The following is a 19756-nucleotide window of genomic DNA, read 5'->3' as shown; positions in this document are numbered from 1 at the left end:
AAGCAGCCTCCATTCATTCGTGTCAGAGGACTGTGATTTCAGAAGCACAGATGCCATGCTGTGAGGCTGGGCTGCCCAGAGCAAAGAGCTTGCCACCTGAGAAGGTGAGTCCCAGCGGCCACTGCAGGGCCGTGTGAGTCAGGTACGTCACCCAGTGCCTCTGAGTCACTGTGAAATGGGGGCCACCACCTACCCATTTATCTCCTATTCACAGAGAGAAGGCGAGAGAAAACGAAACTCTGTGTAACAAATGGGACTCATGATGGAAGCTGCATTATTTTAAATGCACGTAGAACAGAAGTCGATAACCTCCTTAGAAGGAACATTTGCAACTTTGTTAGAGCTATTTTGATTCCGAGAGGCCTTCTTTTGTTCGCTAACTTCTAAATTTTGGGTTATATCCTGAACAATGATAGCTGCCAAAAGTCTTGTCTGAGTTCCCAAGAAGAAAAAAATCACTAACGCTATAGTTTTAAAAAAGGAAAAAGAAAGCTGACACTTTTATACGTTGGTAGACATTGAATACCACTCCTATGCTCAAGTGTTTCATGTTTTTAAATTACAGCAAGCCTCGCTGTGCAAAGTCTGTCCCATTAATTCAGTGTGGGCTTACTCATTGTTAAATTAGTGGTTTTAGGGGCGCCTGGGTGGCTCAGTTGGTTAAGTGGCTGCCTTTGTCTCAGGTCATGATCCCAGGGTCCTGGGATGGAGCCCCACATCAGGCTCCCTGCTCAGCGGGGAACCTGCTTTTTCCCCTCCCCCCTTGTCCCTACCCCGCTCGTGTGCGCACTCACTCGTGCATGCGCGCGCTCTCTCTCTCTCTCGTGCTCTCAAATAAATCTTTAAAAAAAAATTAATGGTTTTAAATTCTTCAACGCACCCCTGAAATACCATACAATTGCATCCACTTTCAATACAAGCGTCCTTAACTTGCTCACTAAGCCAGGCGTCAGCCCCCTGGTTGTGAACAGGTGCACACTTACCATGCTCACGCCTCTCCTGCAGTGAAATGCGATCAGTGAGGTGTAGTTGAAATGCTTGTCCGCTAAGCAAGGAGTACTACTTTCAAAATTCAAATAAACTTCATTAGCTATGGGGTTGAGTATTGGAGGTCCTGTGACTCGGCCAATATCCTAAACAAAGAAAAAAGCAAACAGTATTTCAGGAAATTGCTCCTTGGGTTGGCGAACACAGGCTAATACACAACTGCAAAAATGATACCTCCTCTGTTTTGAAAATGGGCAGCATCTAAAGAAACCAGGTTAATAGCAACTCACGTGATAAGTCTTGACAATAAAAGCTGCTGCTCAGAAAGATTAGTTTGTTGGCGGTCATCTGTTTCGAGCCTACAATTTCTAACAAAAGGATTCTATTTCCAATCATGGTCAATTTTCATAGATCCAGGCAATAGGAACTTCTCTCTCCAGGAGTATCAGGAATGCTGCATGGTCTCCTATCACCTGACAGTGCACGGCAGGAGCCCACGGATCTGCCCCCATGCCGGCCCACCACCTCACTCCCAGGTCTGCCCCAGGACTGCTTGGTTTCCTTGGCAGTGCCCCTCGGTACACCCTTGGTAGGGCACACACTTGCTCCCCATGCCGTTTTATTGTTCAGCACAGCGTCTGATGCACACTGGCTGCTCAGTAAATATTTCTGAGCAAATGAACCCAAGAATAAAAGGAAGATGAACAGCCCAAAGTGGTGTATGTGTGCATGATAAGTGTGAGTGAGCGAGCCGAGGGGCTCTCGTTCATCACCGTGGGGCACGTACACGCCATGATGACACAACACCTGCTCCAAGTAGGGAACTGGCTACCATTTTTAAAATCTGAAAAAGGATAGCCAGGCAGGAAAACAGAGCAGATCTGACCTCTCAGAAAGGGGCTCATATCCAGGGTCTCCATCTGCATGGTCACAGAGGACGGCTCTGAAGCACTTCCTACTAAAATGTGGTTCACCCAGGCCCTGGGCTCTCCATGAAGCTAGGACTTTGTGAGACTCGTATCATGGCCAACTTCCCCACCCTTTCCCAAAGTTTCTCCCCACCAACATTGCAGATAACGCCCATTCTTAAAAGGACATCTCTAGGGATGCCTGGGTGGCTCCATCGATGAAACGTCTGCCTTCAGCTCAGGTCACGATCCCGGGATCCTGGGATCGGGCCCCAAGTCAGCCTCCCTGCTCAGCGGGGAGTCTGCTTCTCCCTCTCCCTCTGTCCCTCCCACTGCTCATGTATACACATGCACACACGTGCACTCTCTCTCAAATAAAATCTTAAAAAAAAAAAAAAAGGACATCTCCATATCTTTAGGCAGGACTGTGTAAAATCTACAGATAGAAATATAGAAATAGACCCTTTTGAGATGCACCTCAAATAATAAAGCACAGCAAGGATTTGATAAAACATGAAGATAACTCACAAAGACAATTTTCAAAGAGCCAAAGCTGCACTAAAAAGTGCTAGGAGTCCCAGACTTCCACAGCAGAGTATTCAGCAAAGAACAGATCTGCTCTTGCCCCTGAATGACTCATTTACCAAAGAAAGTACTTGCATCTTCCAAGCACTTTCTTTACCCAAGACATGCACTTCAAAGAAAGAAATCAAGTTCTTATCAGTGTTCTTTCTTGCCACTTTACATGGAAGTTTCCTGATCAGGGCCAACCTTGAGAATCCTAACATGACACTGAAAGTCTGCCTATTCACACACGTTCACATTTTCTTCCACAGCTCGGAGACCTCTGGCTGCCGTCATCAGCCTCTGGATCAATACACAAATCCTTACATGTCTTCCCCACCTAGACCCAGGACACACACAGTCCCCGCTCCTTTAACCCTCCTTTCTGCTTGAGTAAACCTCCACACTGAGAGCAAGACACACAACATGACAGTTGTTCAAAGTCTTATAAAACTTGTTTCTGCCTTGCAGCTCCCGTACTTACAATGGGGGGACCGTCGACGGGAACCTTGCACACAGCCGCTCCAGCGGGACAAGGCACCCCGTGCATTGGGTTCAGCGGCTGGCAGATGTTCATGTAGAAGTCCGGGCCGGTGTCGGAGGTGTCATCCTCGCTTTCGTCATACGCCTCGTAGCCCCCCGTGCGGTGGATGAGCGGGGACAGGTCAATAATAGAGCTCCCGTTCCTCACAGAGCACTCCGTCTGTTAGACAGGGGCGACCTCACTGGAGTCCACAGTAACATTCTCCTCATCACCACTAAGGCACCCCAGGAATTTAAAAGCAGCGCAAAAAAAGCACGAAAGATGGATCAACGTCCCCAAATGTTTGGGCACTTTTACCGACCCACTGTTGGGACCACCGCGGGTGGCTAAACCATGCCAGGTACCCTCTGGGGGGAGCGGCGGAGGACAGTAACTGCAGGAAAGCTGGTGCGGGAACCAGGGCCCACCTGGGCTATGGAGACCCCCGGGCATCAGGGAGGCATTTCTCAGAGGCCACATGGGCCCAGCCCGACTCACCACCTGCTCGCAGGCCAGAGGAGTGTGCCAGGAAAAGAAGAGCGTGCATGTCTGCTTATCGAGAGAGATGAGCATGGGCCTGTTGGTGGGCCCGGCCTCAGGCCTGCACACGAAGCTGATGACACTCTTGTAGGTCAGACCGGATTTGGACGGACAGGGGGATCCATCCTCATACACCAGCTGTAAGACCTGGTCCACATAAGTCAGCCTCTTGTTCGCCTTGCCCACGCTGATCCTGGTCTGCCCGAAGCAGGCCCCTGTACCGAACGTGAAGGGAGAGGAAAAACACAATTACGGACTCAGATAACCAGCTTTCTGAGGGCTGCTTCCTGCAAATCCAGAGCTAACACTTGTCACGCTGAGTGTCCAGTGTGGTTTCAGCAAGTGTCCTGCATCAACCATTTTGTCACATGACCACGTGTTTCCCCCGCATGAACGAGATGTTACAGCAGAGAAGGTGATCAATCTTCAGATCTACTCCTCTCTTTTGCCACAGGAACACAGAGGCTGGGGACGGCCTTGGAGGCGGGAGAGCCAGGCAACAGACAGGAAGCCACAGCACTCACCTACGCCAGGGGAGCAGTTTTCATTGTCGTCACAGACGCTGATGTACACGAGCCCCTTCTCGCTGTAAGCAGCTGTGTGTCCAGCTCTGCCACTTAAAGAGCTCAGATCAAACAGATGTCCTGCAAGGGGGAAGGGGACGGATACACAGTGACGCCAGCAGGCTCACACGCAGACCACGCTGGCCATCGGGGCTTGTGACTTCCTGCCATGAGTCCCCCAACCTGCTCGTTCACTGACCTGGCCCTAAAAATGCTCCTGGCCAGCTAGTCTATATCATGAGGCTGCGGTCTTCAAATATTTACGATACCTCATCTTTCCTCAGAAGACGGGGCTCATAGCATCCTCCTCCTCCTGGGGCTGGGCCACCGCAGCCTGTAGGACTCGCGGGATCCACGAGGGCCTGACGGGATCCCTCCCACTTCCAAGAGATCCCAGCTACAGCCTGCTGGGTCCCCAGCACAGACATTTAGTCGAGGTATCCCAGCTGCCCCCACATGAGCACTGGAAGGTTAACACGGAGACGGACTCTAAGCAACTCTGCAAGCCTACAGCTGGTGTGACCGGCACCCTCGGAAGCAGGAGCTATGGACAGCAAGGCTCGCAAGGACATGGATCAATTTCTTCCCCACCGAAGGAGAAGTCCTAGTAAACACAACTGGGTAGCGCCAAGACAGGAGACCAACATGCACCCATGTGGCCAGAATGCTGCTGCCCCAGTGTGTCTTGCTCCCCAGTTTCATGTTAGGTCCCTCACCATGAGGTACTGGTGACTGGCAGTGTCCTCACTGTGGGTGTTGGTGACTGGCAGTGTCCCTCACCTGTGGCAGGGTTGGTGACTTGGCAGTTGTCGTGCACATTGCTCCTCACAGGACAGGCGGCTGGCGTGGGCCAGGAGAAGGTGTACTCACAGTCTTCCACTGCACTGATGAACATGGGCCTCGAGTTCTACGAGCAAAGGACAGAGTGTTGCCAACAGGGCACGATTTCTGTGAAACATCAGCTTACATCAAGTGGGAGCTTCTCCGAAACACCACATGGAATTTTTGTCAATGTCTTTATGGACTGAGGGCCGATTTAGGAAAGCAAAGGGTCAAGATCTTCCTGGGATTGCACTAGGGCTTTAACACATGCAAGGTGAGACAGACATGGGGGACCATGGAGATTTTCCTACAGCTACGGCTAGGGAAAGACAGGCAGGGGACAGGGTGAGGAAGGAGGCTCAAAGGCTCTGGTGAGTCAGGAAAAAGTGAACAGCTAATAACACTCTGAAAAGCAAAGGAACTTAAATCTGTTATTATATACGAAACAGCCCCACCCAGACAACTCGTCGTTTATTCTACCTTCCTCCACTTGCACTGGCTAAGGAGCGCTCCGTATATCCCCACGCTTCCTGTCCACTGGAGCTGCTAAGATGGTTCAGAATTACCTCCTTTCCAGGTAACCCCGGGCAGCTTTGCCCCCAGCCTCCTGGGCCACACAGTCAGAGCCCCTCACACACCACCCTCGCATTTCCTCCCAGATCCATCAGCTCCTTCTTCCTCTGCCACGAGCCTCCGCCAGTTACGGAGGAGCTAAGGAAGTCTTTCGAACCCCAGTGTCCAGTCCCCAGCGGCTCAGGTCTAGGCTAAGCCTCTGCACAGCTTCCCAAGGAGGAAGCCCCAGCTGCGACTCCTGTCAAGAGGGTAGACCGCAAGCTCCCAGAGCTCCTCCTACCGCTGCTGGCCAAACACAGCTGGAGGCAGTGGGCACTCTGTCCTAGAACACTGAGTGGGCGGTCCAGCTTGACCTTACTCCTAAAATTAGCGACAACCTTAATTTTTAATAGCACATGGAGCTTCACCTTCATCTCACATGTGGAGATGTTCCTGTGGGAAAAAACAGTCCAGGGAAACCACTGATTCAGTTCCATACCAACCCCTTACAGAGAGGCATGGACCACAGAAATGAGACCATCCCCCATTGACCATGCAGCAACCACACACCAGCAGAGATGCCCACACCTCCCACCACTTCTCTCGAAACCTCACCATGATTTGGCAAGACGGGAACAGCTCATGTTACTCATGGGTAAACAGCTTAGCGCAGTTACGTAACCAAGCTAGGAAGTAAAGAGCAGCCCTGCACCTGCTCTAACTTTCTGCTTCTCTCAAGCCGCATCCGTGAAGGCAAAGGGCAGGCTGTCAAATACCAGTTTGCTCTACAGTCTTTGGCAGATCTTCAGGGGACCAAACTTGAAGGAGAACCAACTAATCCTGAGACTAGAATTGCCAGGTCAGACGCCCAGGAGCCAGAGAAGAGAGGGAGGTGCCCGCGAGCCTCAGGGCTGAGGCGGTACTGCTGGCTCCGCCGTTGTGCCAGGGCGTCCCGAGCATCGCATCAGCCACTCACATCCCGGGGAAAGTAAGACCGTCTCACTGGCCCCGGGGTCTGAACTGGCCCAGAGCTGCCGCGCAGGGGGCGGAGGAAGCTGTGTCACTTACGACTTGGCTCTCGCTACAGGCGAAGCGGATGGTGGTTGACTTTTTCCGAATCTGGTCTGGACACAAGTCACCATCAACATACTTCAGGACAGTGGCTCCATCTCTCCACTGTGGCCCCTCCCTCACCCTGCCGAGGTTCACAGGCTTGGAGCCGCTTAAGAGACACGCGGCCGCTTCCGGAGGGCACGGCTCTATGAGAGGAGACACGGTGAAGAGTTACCTTCGCTGAGTTTCCAGCCTAGAATTTATCTGGCAAGTAATGTCAGATGTGCTATATACTTGATTCTAACAGTCACTCCAAAATATCTGCTATTTCTTTCACATGAGCTGACAATGATGCCACAGGACTTCTCAGTTAAACGCCGTTTTACCACAGAGAGAATGGGGGTAGGCATGGGGTGCAGGGAGAATCCAAGGTTTCACAGCCTGAATTATTTCTGGACCCCAAATGCGTTGAGGCTAAAATACCTAGATAAGCCAAAAGGACATTTTAAATGGCCCACATTGACGTGCCATCTTTAAGAGTTACCAAGAACTCTGCCGATTCCCCAGACCCCAAAATGTCTGTGCTATCTGCCCTGTGTAAAGAACTAGTCCCACTTCATGGATTAGGAACCACGCTCTCACTGGTCTTCCCGGCACAGAGAGTGAGTGGAAGGGGGCCCACGGCCTCAAACGTAAAGGATCACCCGCCCACATTACTCTCAGTAAATACAGAGGGCATGTGCTCAGTTTCACTCCCTGTGTCGCCTACCCTGCAAAGAATCACCTACTACCATGATTCCCTCCACCCACTTCCAACTGTGTTCCCAGCAGAGCCTTCAACAAGGACTTCTGCTAGACCGTCCCAGGGATCAGTCATGAGACCCTTCAATAATTCATGGCCAAAGCACCTTCATAGAACCCTGTTCCTACTTGATCTTCCCCCAAACTGACTACAAGCCATCAGCCCACCAAGAGTCTTCTCTCACCAGAGCCAGCCTGGGGAGACAGAGACTTGCAAACATTGATGAGGTAGTGCTCAGTGGCTCCTGTCCTCGTGACGGCTTCCCAGTTGTCGCTGTACCTTGCCAGGGACGAGAGGTCGAAGGTATTGCCAGCTGCGTCTCTGGATGGAGGAGAACACCGCGGTTAGGCTCACCTGTACTCCAGGTGGACACCAAGCACTAGAAAGGCTCAACAGTTAAGGCGTGGTCTGTGCCCGACATCCTTGGCCTCAGATCTTGCCCAGGGACAGAACTTCAGACTGGACCTCGGCACCACCTCCAGTCAGAATCTGAACCTGAGCTTAGGAAACTTCAAGACTTGCTTCAACAAAATCATGTATTAATCCAAAAAAGAGCAAAGACCAGGCCTGCAACGGAAGCGCTCCTGTGCTCGGGCCAGTGAGAGGACAAAGGAGAACAGCGGGCCGTGAGGAGCGCTCGCAGCACAGAGCACTCTCGGGAGCAGCCGCCCATGTCCAAGCCCGAGGTGACGGCGGCCCCTGGAATAACAACGAACTCGTGCCGCCACATCTGCTGTCAAGTTTACCTACCACACAAACCCCACAGACAGCTGCCACTGAGAGCCAAGCCCACAGCAGGTGCAGGGCTAATGGTGAGCAAGACACACGTCTGCCCCGAGGAGCACCAGGTCCAGGTGAAGACAGAGGTGCAGTCATGGACACCACCTCACGAGGTCTCAGCAGGGAGGAGGAGAATGGAAAGCATTCATTCGTTCAAAAACTATGCGCTAAGCGGAGGGTATTAACTGAACCAGAAAGATAAATCACCCATTTTATGAAATTTATAGAAATTACCAGGAGAAGGAAAACACCATAAACAGGATACAAGCTTTTTTAAGTATACAGTATGTCAGAGAGCGATTAAAGCTGAAGAGGAAAAAAGGCAGGGAAGGGAGATATGAAGTCTGGGGCTGGGTGGGGCGCGGAGGTTGAGATTTTAGACGGAGTGGTCAGAGGAAACCTTACCGACACGGTGACCTCATTGTACACATTTTTGTACTTCCATGAATTTGTTACAATATGCATGTGTAAATTTCCATTTTAACTGATTATTCCATTTTTTACTTCATTAATTCTTTAAAAAATGGGGCATAAAAATATTTGGCAGGAAATGCTTTATGTATAAAAATATAAAAATAAGACTCTTTGTACACAAATCTCAGAAAGCAGAAGACAGTCTCGAATGGCAATAAGAGAACGACTAAGTCAATCAGGGCCATCTACTCGGAAGGATCGTGCACACCCGCTAGCAATGCGAAATGAATTTGTTTCACGTGAAAAACGCTCACGAAGCGTTAGCTGGAAAAAGAAATGTCACAAGACAAATTATGATTCAACATCACTAAACACAGATTCCTGAATGTGTGCCTTTCCATATGTTACTAAAGCTTAAAGAATTATTACTTTACCTAAATAAAAGGAGAGAACACAACCGAAGAGAGCAGGAAGGAAGGAAAACACGGAAGTGACTATACTTTCCCCCAGGACTGAATGCTGTAACACAGCAGAAGAGAGAACATGTCCTTGAACCATTCCAAACCACAGACAAAACCTCCAGGGATGGGATACATGATGCCTATCTTGTCATAGTTCCACGGGCAACTCTGCCGGCATCCCTACACGGTAAAGACCTCCGTTACCTCAAGAGCTGCCAGCCACCCAATTCCAGGAGGCACAGGTGATAGAGATCAAAGAACCACCGACAGCCCCTGAAAACCTGCAGTCTGGGGGCCGCCTCCCCCACACCGTTTCCAACACCCCAGCCCCTCAGCCTCTCCACGCCTTCTTCACTCGTGTCCCCAGACACAAGTGGCGTGCGAGGGTGGAGCAGAGGCCAGGTGACCTGTGAATCATGCAAGGTTTTCTGTTCCAACTGCAATCAGCTCCCTGTATGCATCTTAACACAAAATCATCACCAAAACCCGAAGTTGTGAAGGATTTGGGAGTTAATCTAGTCCAACTGCTCATCTGAATATGAAGGGACGAAGGCTTAGAGAAACCCCCCAACCTAACCTCCTGTCCCCCAACCACTAATCATTAAAGCAAAGCTGTGCCAAGTTCCTCCGTGCAAGAGAGTCAACGGATGGAGCCCACTTACTTGAATGAGCACTCGGTCATGTCAAAAGGCGCACAGGCATACTGTGTCCGCCACTCGAACAAGTAGGAACAATCTGAAGTCTCCCTGAGAAATACCGGCTGGAGAAGGGAAGAGAGACAGATAAGTCAGAGGGGAAACTTCTGTTCGTTTATTGTACTTTAGGTCTTAGGAATGAATACAGAAGACAGTTATGTTCATTAAAATCCATACACACTGATCAAGGTTTCGACATACCTTCTGGTGCATTTAAACTAAGCTCCCCAGGGGATTTCGAAACTCCAGCACTGACAGAGCAGCCGGAGTGCAGAGCAGCGGCTCCCGGCCAAGCAGACATCCCCGCCGGCTGTGAGCACACTCACCCTCTGGGTGCTACGGTCACAGTAGAAGAAGATGGTTGTGGAGCGCTGGTACACCTTATGGCAAGTGTCCCCTCCCGTGTAGTTCATCTTCAACAAGCCATTCTCATACGTCAGCTTCTGAGTAAGGAGACCTGTTCAGAAAGAACCTGATTAAAATAAAGATGGGTGCCGCCATGCTTACCCTCACAGACACGTCACGTCATGTGCCCCGCATGAACGGTTGCGAGAGCACGTGTGCCTGGCCCCCAGATGCTGACACCAGCTCCCTGCAGGCAAAATAAAACCAAGCCTCCTTTTGCCCAAGGTTACGGACTAACGGTGGGAACAAAGAGGAGCAGCTGCTCTCCAGCCTCGTCATATAAGACGATGGCCCCTAGGGGTTGCTCATGCACTTGACATGTCAGCTACTTCTTTCTGAAAGTTCTTGAACTTAGGCGCGCCTGGAGGAGACTGCTTGAGCTCCTCTCCCTCTGCCTCTGCCCATCCCCCCCTTGCGCACATGTACCCTCTTTCTCTAAAATAAAATCTTTAAAAGTTCTTAAACATAGTATCACTTGCCCAGCCACTAAGACAGCAGGATGACCAACAGCCTGCCCCGTAAGTTTACAGCCACACCCTGTCCTAGATGCCTCCCCTCTGACTCAACTCTAGAAAGTCCTACCTCAGAACACCCATTACTGGCTACTTCAGTGTGCCCCCGGTTGCAATAAAGAATCAGTAACTGGAATTGCTAAGAACAAACAGAATAAGCTCTAACAACATCTGTCAGTTTGCATTCTGCTTAAGAAAATCAAGTGAAATCAGAAGCATCATTAATATTTCACCAGAACATAGCTTTCTTCATACTCTAGGAAGAGGTCATCCTTCAGTGTAACAACTGAATATGTAATCCCATTCTTGCACAAGAGCAGAAGAAAAACCCATGGTACCTGCCACTTTTTGAAATCCCTCGGGTCCGCGCTTCTCCTGACAGGATGAGATCACTTTGGACCTGTCGTTAGTGGAGCAGACCTCTGAGGACAGCTTGCCACAGACCCGGAAGTAATAAGTGTATTCGCCGGCACTCACAATGGTGTCATTGACGGCCAGTGGCTTCAGGTCGTACAAGTTGCCGTGCCTTGGGTCCTTCACCTCACAGTTGTCTCCTTCAAGAACACACAGAAATGAAGGGCAACTGTGATCCTGCCTACACTCACACCCTCGGGCAAAAAAAGTCTTCCAGTTTCTAATCAGGTGAGTACTGACTTAAAATAAGCATGAAACGCCATTTCCACATTATCTGTGTGCTCGTACACAGTACAAATTGCCTATCAGACAGTCTTCTAGAAAAGCCGAGGTTACAGGACAAAGATCCACTTAACCAATCAAAACCCCAAATTAAGATTCTTAAATGTGAGAAGGCAACAGCCCATCATCACTCCAGGCAGGTCAGGAGGATGTCACTGGCCAGGTTAGCCGTGCACTAAAGTCAAAACCCACGGGTAAGAAGTTATCCCTCTGCTTTTTAGCATCTCATGCTCACGCACGTGGCCATGATAGGGTTTTGCATCTAGGACGCTGTTTGTAACGTCTGCTACTCCATCCGTTTACAGCTATTAGTGGGCTGGGCCCCAGGTCTTACCTTCCACTCTGACGACGGGACAGGCTTCCACCGTTCTCCAGACAAACACATACTCACAATCATCCAGAAGCTGAAATGTTGGGGATCCCTATAATAGAAATCAACAACTTACGTTTTCATCTTTTTTTAAAAAGTCAGTCAAAAAGACAGACACAATTAATATCCAACTTTTGATCTCCACGAGGAAAAACACAGGGCATTTATTAAACATGTACGACCTGGAGGAAAATCTAGTCAAGTGCTACTGAAGGCCGAAAACCCATGAAAACACAGGCAGGTCTGAACTCAGAGAGAAGACTGAGAGACTGAAGGGAAGCAGGGAATGGAAGCTTTGACAGGCAGGACACCCGCAGTTCATCAGCTCACGCACCGAGGTCTGAGCACACTCGAGCGTGATCCTGGTGGAGAAGCGCTGGTTGCCACACTTGTCACCGTTGACATAGACAATACTCAGGGACCCGTTCGCTGCAGCCTGAGGGCTGATCTGCACCACACCCAGGTTCCAGCTGTTGTCTTCTGACACCAGGCAGGACCCCACTGCGCTGCCTGCAAGAGCCAGGAGTTTGTCTGGGGTGGGGTACAGGAGGAAGGCAGACAGATGGAACTCAAGTCAAATGCTCTCAACTCACTGTGGCATCCAGGAATATAAGGGAGGGGATTGCAAACACTCAAATAGAAAGTTCTCTTTCTTCCATCAGCCGAGGTGTCCACAGCAGTCCAGGGCTTCCTGACTCTGCTTAAGCCACTCAGGTCATACTCATTTCCAGCGACATCTGAAATACACAGAAACACTCCAGCCAGCCCTGCTTTCCGGCTAACGCTAGAGCGCCACCTTTTTCACTCTGACTGAAGACCCACGATGCACGAACTTGACATTCACTACTAAGGAATCAGGAGACCCACCGGAAGCTCAGAGGCTTTTCCTACAGACACGTACACTCGCTCTGCCCCTCGAGGCTGCCCTTTGCTAGGAGGACCACTGACGTGCAGGTGCAGAGCATGGGGCAGCCTGCGGGCACTGCTCAGCGCTCGGGGTGCGCCTTACAGAGCTTTACAGCCTTTCTTTTAGTTCCTCGAATAAGACCTGATCATATTTCTTTCCCCTGAATTTTCTTCTGTTCTTAAGCAGTTTCTGATTCCAAAATATAGATTAAAACCCTTAATTATACAACCAGATTCTCACCAAGAGAAACATCTTGAGCATAAGGATCAAAGAAGCACATAAGACGAATATGCTGCCTATAAAACAAAGCACACCACACACCACCACACACTCACATGCACACACACGCACACCCTCGACCGGCCTCCTAAGCCCAGGTCTCTCAGCCTTACCTGTGACCTGGCAATCCACTGGAGAAGGGACGCAGACCAGTGCAGTCTCAAACTCAAAGAAAGTGTTTCGGATCCCCAGGCCAGAGTCAATGTCCTGATGCAGGAATTTGGGGTTTCCTGGGAAAACGTCATCGTTGCAAACAAAGCGAATGACAAAGGCATCAGCAGTCCCTGGGGAACAAGGAGGCCAGACTTTAAGAGACAGAGCAGCCATCATGACTCATCCCAGAGCAGCAGCTGCCACTGCGAACAAACCTCACAGTCACCCTTTAAAACGACGACACCGCAGCACTGGGTCTGTTTCATGGGGCCTGATGTCAACGGCTGAGCGGCCACCCTCACGGCAACAGTGACACACACAACCACGGGCTTACAGGGTGAGCCTAACGTCCTCTGTCCTGATATTCCAGAAAACAGGCAAACACAGCATCCACCCCTCAACCCACACATGAGCTAACATCACTGGCTTACTGGACAATACTAAGTTCCTAGTATACACAGGAATGGGAGAAACAGAAGAAACCCTTGCCCCCCCTCCTAGGAGCTCACGTCCCAGTCCAGCAGCCCCCACACTGAGCATGTGACATGTAGTCTAGGGCACACAAGACAGAGAGAAGTGCAAGGAAGGAAAAAGCAGCAGGCCCACGCAGAGGAAATCCCAAGGTGGTGCGCGTGTTAAATGCGATGGCTGGCCTCACTGAGAAAATGACGTGAACCGACAGCAGAGGAAGGAGAAAAAAGGGACCACGGGACCACCTTGAGGAAAGAACATGATGGGCAGAGGCAAGATAAAGGACAAAGGCTCAGGAGGGGAGGGCGGATGAGAGGGAGCCCGGATGGTTTCAGGAGCAGGAGGTGAGCAGGATGGAGCAAGGAGTGGGGGGATCCTGTCACCCCAACCACTGTGACAGCACTGGCTTCTACTCCAGGCACATACGGCTGCGCGCATATGATGTGATCTTTACACAGAATACCAGTGGGGGGGGGGGCAGGAAGACCACCGAAGGGTCCTGCAGCCAGGGGGCCCGACATGGTTGGTGTGCAGGGCCAGGGTGGCACGGCACAAAGGACCTGCAGCAGTAAACGGGGGCGGCAGGTAATGCCATCATCCCTGTTCTGTATGGGAGGGAACTGAAGGGAAGAGGTTGAGTAACAAGCCTGAGGTCACAAAGCTTTTGTCCAAGCACCACCTGAGGGGCCGAATGTGAGGAGACTGGGGGACAGGGCAGGCAGAAGGAGAGCCCAGAGCGCAACCCCGCTAGTTACAGGACCGCACATCGGGGCCTGGCAGAGCGCACAGCCGCGGCCCGGAGGCAGGAGGGCGGTGGCGGGACTGCAGGTTGCTCGTGGGACATGTTCAGAAGGTTCACATTCAGTCACGGAGCCACCAGGACACTTGTCAGCTGCAAAACAATGTGGTTCTGAGCTCACCTGTGGCAGGGGAAAGAGGCCCTTTGTAGGTTAGAGTTACAAAGCCCTCAGTGGACAGCTGGAGGCTTTTCTCGAGTCCGACCAGCCTTTCTGGCTTCAGATTCCTTAGCTCCTCTGTCTGAGTTTCCGCCTCACAGCCAGAGGCTGGTTTTCCATCGAAGGTCCCACAGACCGGCACCGTGCCACACACGTTCAACTGTAGATCAGATAGCAAGGACCATACACATTAACTTTGGCCACATAACTTGCCACAAACCAGAGCCCTAGCAATGCAAACCTTGCCAGACTAACTAGATGGTATTCAAGTTAACCTACACGTTCAGGCGGTTAAACCCTAAACCTAGTACATAATGCAACACCTAAAATCCAAAATGACAATGCCCATAAGTTCCTTCTCAAGAATAATAATCACGTTTATTTACACAGCCCGGTATCTCTAAATGCAAGGGATTCACTGCATATAACCACGCACCACCCATAACGGAGGGAACACACACAGAGCAGAATTTTACACCATTGTCGATGTTAGCGAAGGCATCTGTGGTTGAGATGCCAATTACCAGTAACTCTGAGGGGACAGCCCTGCCTTCCTCAAAGATGTTGGTATCGCTCTGTCGTGACAGTGAGGCTGAATATGCTCCGTGGTATGAAGACACGAAAAGGAAAGACCTCCACGTCTGCTAAGTGCTCACGGACAGTGTGTACACAGTCAAGGGCTACATACAGAAAGCGCTTTTCTTAAAACCCGCAGTTTCCTACTCAGGAAACGGGCAGCTAGCACCACGCCCCATGCAGGTGCTCAGCGGCCGTGTGGGCTGTGTGCAGGAGGCCTTGGGGATGAAATTCTGGGGCAGGTTCCCTTTCCTTCTTTCACGGTCGTGCCTGTAAATTAACAACAGAGCCGAGAGAAGCCCGCGCTTACTTTCTGTGCTGTGGGCACTGGCCATCCTGGCTGTCCGCATCTGCAGGACCCTCCGATTGGGGGTGTTCAGGCACCCCCCGGAGATGCCTCACTCGGCAGCTTCAGCAGTGTGGGGAGGCCACTGGGGTATGTGGGGCAGCTGAGCCCGGCAGGACCGGGTGGGGAGGGTGCAAAGCCAGGGACCCAGCTGGCGGGTGGCGGTGTCCTAAGCAGATGGCACCACACTGGCTGGGCCGTCGCCCAGGAGCCTCGACACATCTTCTGACGCCCTGCTGGTGCACCAAGGCAGAGCCTGTCTGGCCCTGCTTCTAGCATGTACTTTATAAGGGTTAGCATCTTCCAGCCCTTCCTCTACGTGGGTCCACAGCGTTCTTGTCTGCCCCTCACTCTCACGTGTGGCCTGTTATAAACCTACTATAAACCAAACTCCATACTAGCAATTTGGGGGTTGGGGGTGGGTGGAGGACCAGCCCCAGTGCTACTGAGGGACAAACCCTGTCCGGGTGTTCTCTGGGGCTGTGGAACGAGCTGTGTGCTCTCCAGCGTGAGGTGTACCTACAAAGTTCCCCTCGGGATCGGATCTACAGAAGACGTTCTTATCCCGACTTCCTATTTTCAAAGGTTATTTTCTCCTTCCGTCAGGACTATCAGTGAAGGAAGCGCTGACAGAAGATTCTACAACACAGCCGCCCAGGTCATTTCCCTTTTCTAGGATTAGGTAAGTACCATTTCCTCTTGACTAGTGGTTCTCAGACTCCAAGGGGTATGTTAAAAACAAACTGATGGCCCCACCCCACAAGAATTCATATTTCTAACCAATTCCGGGTGACACCGACGCTGCTGGCCCAGGACCCTGCTCTAGACACACAGCAACAGATCAGGAATAATTTATTTTCAGAAATAATGTCACCCCAGCACCAGCTGCAGGTAACTTCAGTGCACACTCTCCTTGTTTCCAAGCAAACTGGAAATTCATCACATAACTCTTACCAGAAAAGTCTTCCCAATTCCTGAAACCACGTATCCTTGAGAACTGTTCAGTGGGTTAAGATCAAACACAAAGCCACTGTTTGGGTCCCTTACAGAACAGGCCTGCAGGAGCAACGGGGGAAAGAGACACAGGAATTCAGCAAATACAGAGCACCTCCAAAGCCTGCACGTATGGTCCTCACAAAACATGCGCTTCTCACTGACTTTAATCCCCTATCAGAAAAGCAGCACCCTGCGTACTCACCAGCCCCTTCAGACATGGCCCCTGCTGTCTGCCCGAGTGTGAAACTGGGCTCAGAAATATTAAACTTACCTGAAAGCTCTTAGGGCTACAATATTTACCTGGGTAAGAAGAGCAATGCTGACCCCCAAGGGAAAAGTGAGGTGGAAACCATGAGCAACACGTAAGGAATTAAAAAAAACAAAAACAAACAAAAAAAAACCCTTAAAAGCTTAGTTTAAGTGTTCTGTTTTCCATCCCACTTATTCACTTAAAGGCAACGGTGATGGCAGGCATGACGAGGTACTTCACCGTCCCTTCTCTTTTAGGAGACGTCACAAACCTTCCGCTCCCCGATGTCTGTTTCTGCGCAGTCCCCCAGATTCAGGGAAAGGAGCAGTCCCAACCCCGGAAAGTATGGCTGAGGACCGAGTGCAGCACCCTACCATCCCCGCCTTCCCCAGGCTCATGAGCCCAGGACCCTGGCTGGGAGCATTCGTTTATGTGAACCTGGGCTCTGCTGTCAAAGCAGAGATTTTAAAAGGGGAGGGAGAGAAATCAGTCCCACCATGAAGAAAACACCCAGGGCTGGCTGTGGAAACCACAAGTCTCCCTTCGGAGTCAGAAAACACACCACAGAGCAGCTTGCTGCTCTGCTCTACAGGAGAGCGCTTGCTCGAGGGCAAGAGCACAAGCCGCAGCCAAAGAGCAGGACCCGCCAGGATGGCAACAGGCACACAGAAGAAATGGCAGTCGCAGGGCTAGGATCGGAGTTTTAAAACTTCGAGCATCACACTGACACAGATGGGCCAGATCCTATAGACGATGGGGCCCCGGTGTGTTTCAGGTGTTGGAGTGATGTGTTAACCACTCACTTCTCTGCAGTGGTGGTGAACCCCTAGAAGCCACCAAGATCCCACTGCGCCATCGAAGGGACAGGGGAATGGAGAAAAAAGGAGAAATCTGCGGTCAGCGGCGAGTGAAGCTGAGGGTCTGGTTCTCAGCCCAGCATCTGGGAGCTGGGGTAGGGGAGAGCAATGCAGGATGACTCCCAGAGGCCTGCTGTCAACGTGCAGGAATGGTGACACCAGTAGCAGACTTGGAAGCATGAGGGAAGGGTTGAGTGCAGAGCCAGGACACCCAGGTGGGAAGGTCCAGAGCCAGCTCAGCGAGACACCCTGCGACAGCACACGTACCTGGTCTGTGTCCGTCATTATTTGGATAGGACAGGCGGCCTCTGTATTCCACAGGAAACTAACCACACACTCCCAACTGAGGGAAAATATGGGGTGGGTATTCTGAAAGATTAAACCCAGGGTTAACAGTCAGCATGACAAGAGGGAGCCCAATCTCACCAAGACAATACTGGCTCATACCTAAAAATAGGCAAAGTCTACTGAACGTTTAATTATGTGTCCGTGATCGGCTAGCTGCTTGATGTGCGCTAGCTAATTACAATTTAATGACCTCATTATTCCTATTGAAAAGATGGTACCTCCCAGGACTGGAGGTCACGAAATTCACCTGAGGGCACGTGGCAGTAAACAGCAGAACTGGGGTCCAAATCTGAGTTTGCATGTTAAGTCTGTGCTTTGAGAAACGCTCTACACTAAGAGTGTGCAATGTGAAGAAGCCAGACCCAAAAGTGTGAGTGATTTCACCTACGTAAGCTCAAAACTGGGGAAAAGTGACCTGGGGTGTCGCAGGCCAGCATGGGGGTAGTGGAGTGACTGCACGGGGCACCGGGTGCCTCCCGGGGCGCGCTCAGTGTGGCTGCTCCAGGTGCGGTCTGGCTGCAGAGCTCTGCTCCACGTGCAAACATGCAGCCAGCTGTCGGTGTAACTTACACTCTGTGCACTCTTCTGCGTGTGTTTGAGTGAAAAGTTCCCTGAACACGTGCGGTGCCACATTCTGGGTGAGCCCTGCCTACTAAGGCAACAGCAGCTCGCACCGCGAAAGTTCACCGCGGCACCAGGTTTGTGAGCATTTCTCAACGGAGCCCCACCAGGACCCCGAGAACCATGTTCATCATCACCCACCGTGTGCACACAGATGAGAACACAGGGGCACACAGACTCAGGACACCCGCCCAGGCTCACAGGAGAAGGAAATGGTGGCCACCTGACCGCGAGCCCACACCTCGCCCGAGCGCCCTCTGACCTGAAGTCCCCCCCACCTCAGCCTCGACATCCGTCACAGTAAAACAGAAACACATCTGTCTCTTCTGCTCCACAGAGTGGTTGTGAAAAGGAGCTGCTTTAGCGGTGAAGTTCTGAAAATTCTGTGGCTTGCAGAACTCTGTGGACGTGACCTCTGCTCACAGTCTCTGGCTGCACAGGGCATGGCCAGCCCTACACAGGCACTCAGAGATATGGTGACCACGGGGGGCCGCTCTGAAAACTGTAACACACTGTCCACATAAGGTGTCACAGGAAAGGTGAAAAACTAAGGATCCCGGAGAACCTCTTGGAACAGTACGGTATCTCCATGGCAACAAGAAACCACAGTGGGAAGCGGAGGCAGCCGAGGCTCTATGGAGGGGACACGGACACGCCCAGGGGTCGGCAAGGGCTGGGCTGGGCTGGGCAGCCGGGGGTCCCTCCTGAGACTGAGGAAGAAAACAGCAAACCCAACCGCAGGCTAATCAAGGAGTATGTTTGCAGTCTGGTCATGGAACACCTTTCTTGCACAACACAGGCCCAGGCTCACCCAGCTAGTAATTTCATCCCCTTATCAGAGACCCCTTCTTGACCTCTAAAGAAATCATCTCTTGGAAAAAATCATGTGTTGGCAAATGGCACAAAGAACTCGGGATCTGCAAGGCACCTGGAATGTAGGTGACAAAGTCCATCGGACCGCTTGCACTGGATACACTGTGCTCGTCTTCCACGAAGCTACAGGAAGCTGTAACAGGCCCTTAACATGTGCACCTGACCCTTTCAAATAATTTATTTGATGATAAACAAGAATTCCATTATCTCCACTCTGCATTCATCTTAGAGTCTGGCAATTATTCAAAAACATGACCCAGATATAAATGTGAAAGTCCAGGTAAAAAAAGAGGAACTCTGGGCCAAAAGCAATCTCCGCAACTTTCTCTATTTCCTGGCCTTCATTTTTTATACTTGCTTTGTCAACGTATTACACATATAACCCTCACTGCTCATCTGTGGCCCTAAGTAGCACTGAGCCCCAGCTTCCTCATCTATGAACATTGGGTTCGGGCCAAACTGTCCCTAAGACCTGT

General features: G+C 51.1%; 1 protein-coding gene across 6 annotated transcripts in view; it reads right to left on the bottom strand.

Moving 5' to 3' along the window:
• IGF2R (insulin like growth factor 2 receptor) overlaps positions 1-19756 on the bottom strand; it is a 112464-nt gene that overhangs the window by 17924 nt on the left and 74784 nt on the right. For all 6 annotated transcript variants that reach the window (XM_034669409.1, XM_034669408.1, XM_034669410.1 and 3 more), the window contains 17 exons: positions 17706-17807; positions 16290-16391; positions 14378-14573; positions 12947-13117; positions 12241-12384; positions 11982-12157; positions 11612-11699; positions 10920-11135; positions 9991-10121; positions 9632-9729; positions 7499-7635; positions 6528-6718; positions 4866-4992; positions 4047-4166; positions 3481-3737; positions 2944-3162; positions 984-1133 (listed from right to left, as the gene is read on the bottom strand). In XM_034669409.1, coding sequence (XP_034525300.1) covers positions 984-1133; positions 2944-3162; positions 3481-3737; positions 4047-4166; positions 4866-4992; positions 6528-6718; positions 7499-7635; positions 9632-9729; positions 9991-10121; positions 10920-11135; positions 11612-11699; positions 11982-12157; positions 12241-12384; positions 12947-13117; positions 14378-14573; positions 16290-16391; positions 17706-17807 — 2625 coding nt within the window. The remainder of the gene's footprint in view (positions 1-983; positions 1134-2943; positions 3163-3480; positions 3738-4046; positions 4167-4865; positions 4993-6527; positions 6719-7498; positions 7636-9631; positions 9730-9990; positions 10122-10919; positions 11136-11611; positions 11700-11981; positions 12158-12240; positions 12385-12946; positions 13118-14377; positions 14574-16289; positions 16392-17705; positions 17808-19756) is intronic.

Source organism: Ailuropoda melanoleuca, chromosome 10, assembly GCF_002007445.2.
Source record: "Ailuropoda melanoleuca isolate Jingjing chromosome 10, ASM200744v2, whole genome shotgun sequence".
Taxonomy (NCBI): Eukaryota; Metazoa; Chordata; class Mammalia; order Carnivora; family Ursidae; genus Ailuropoda; species Ailuropoda melanoleuca.
Note: the sequence above shows the minus strand (reverse complement) of the source record. Positions and strands in the feature narration are given on the sequence as shown.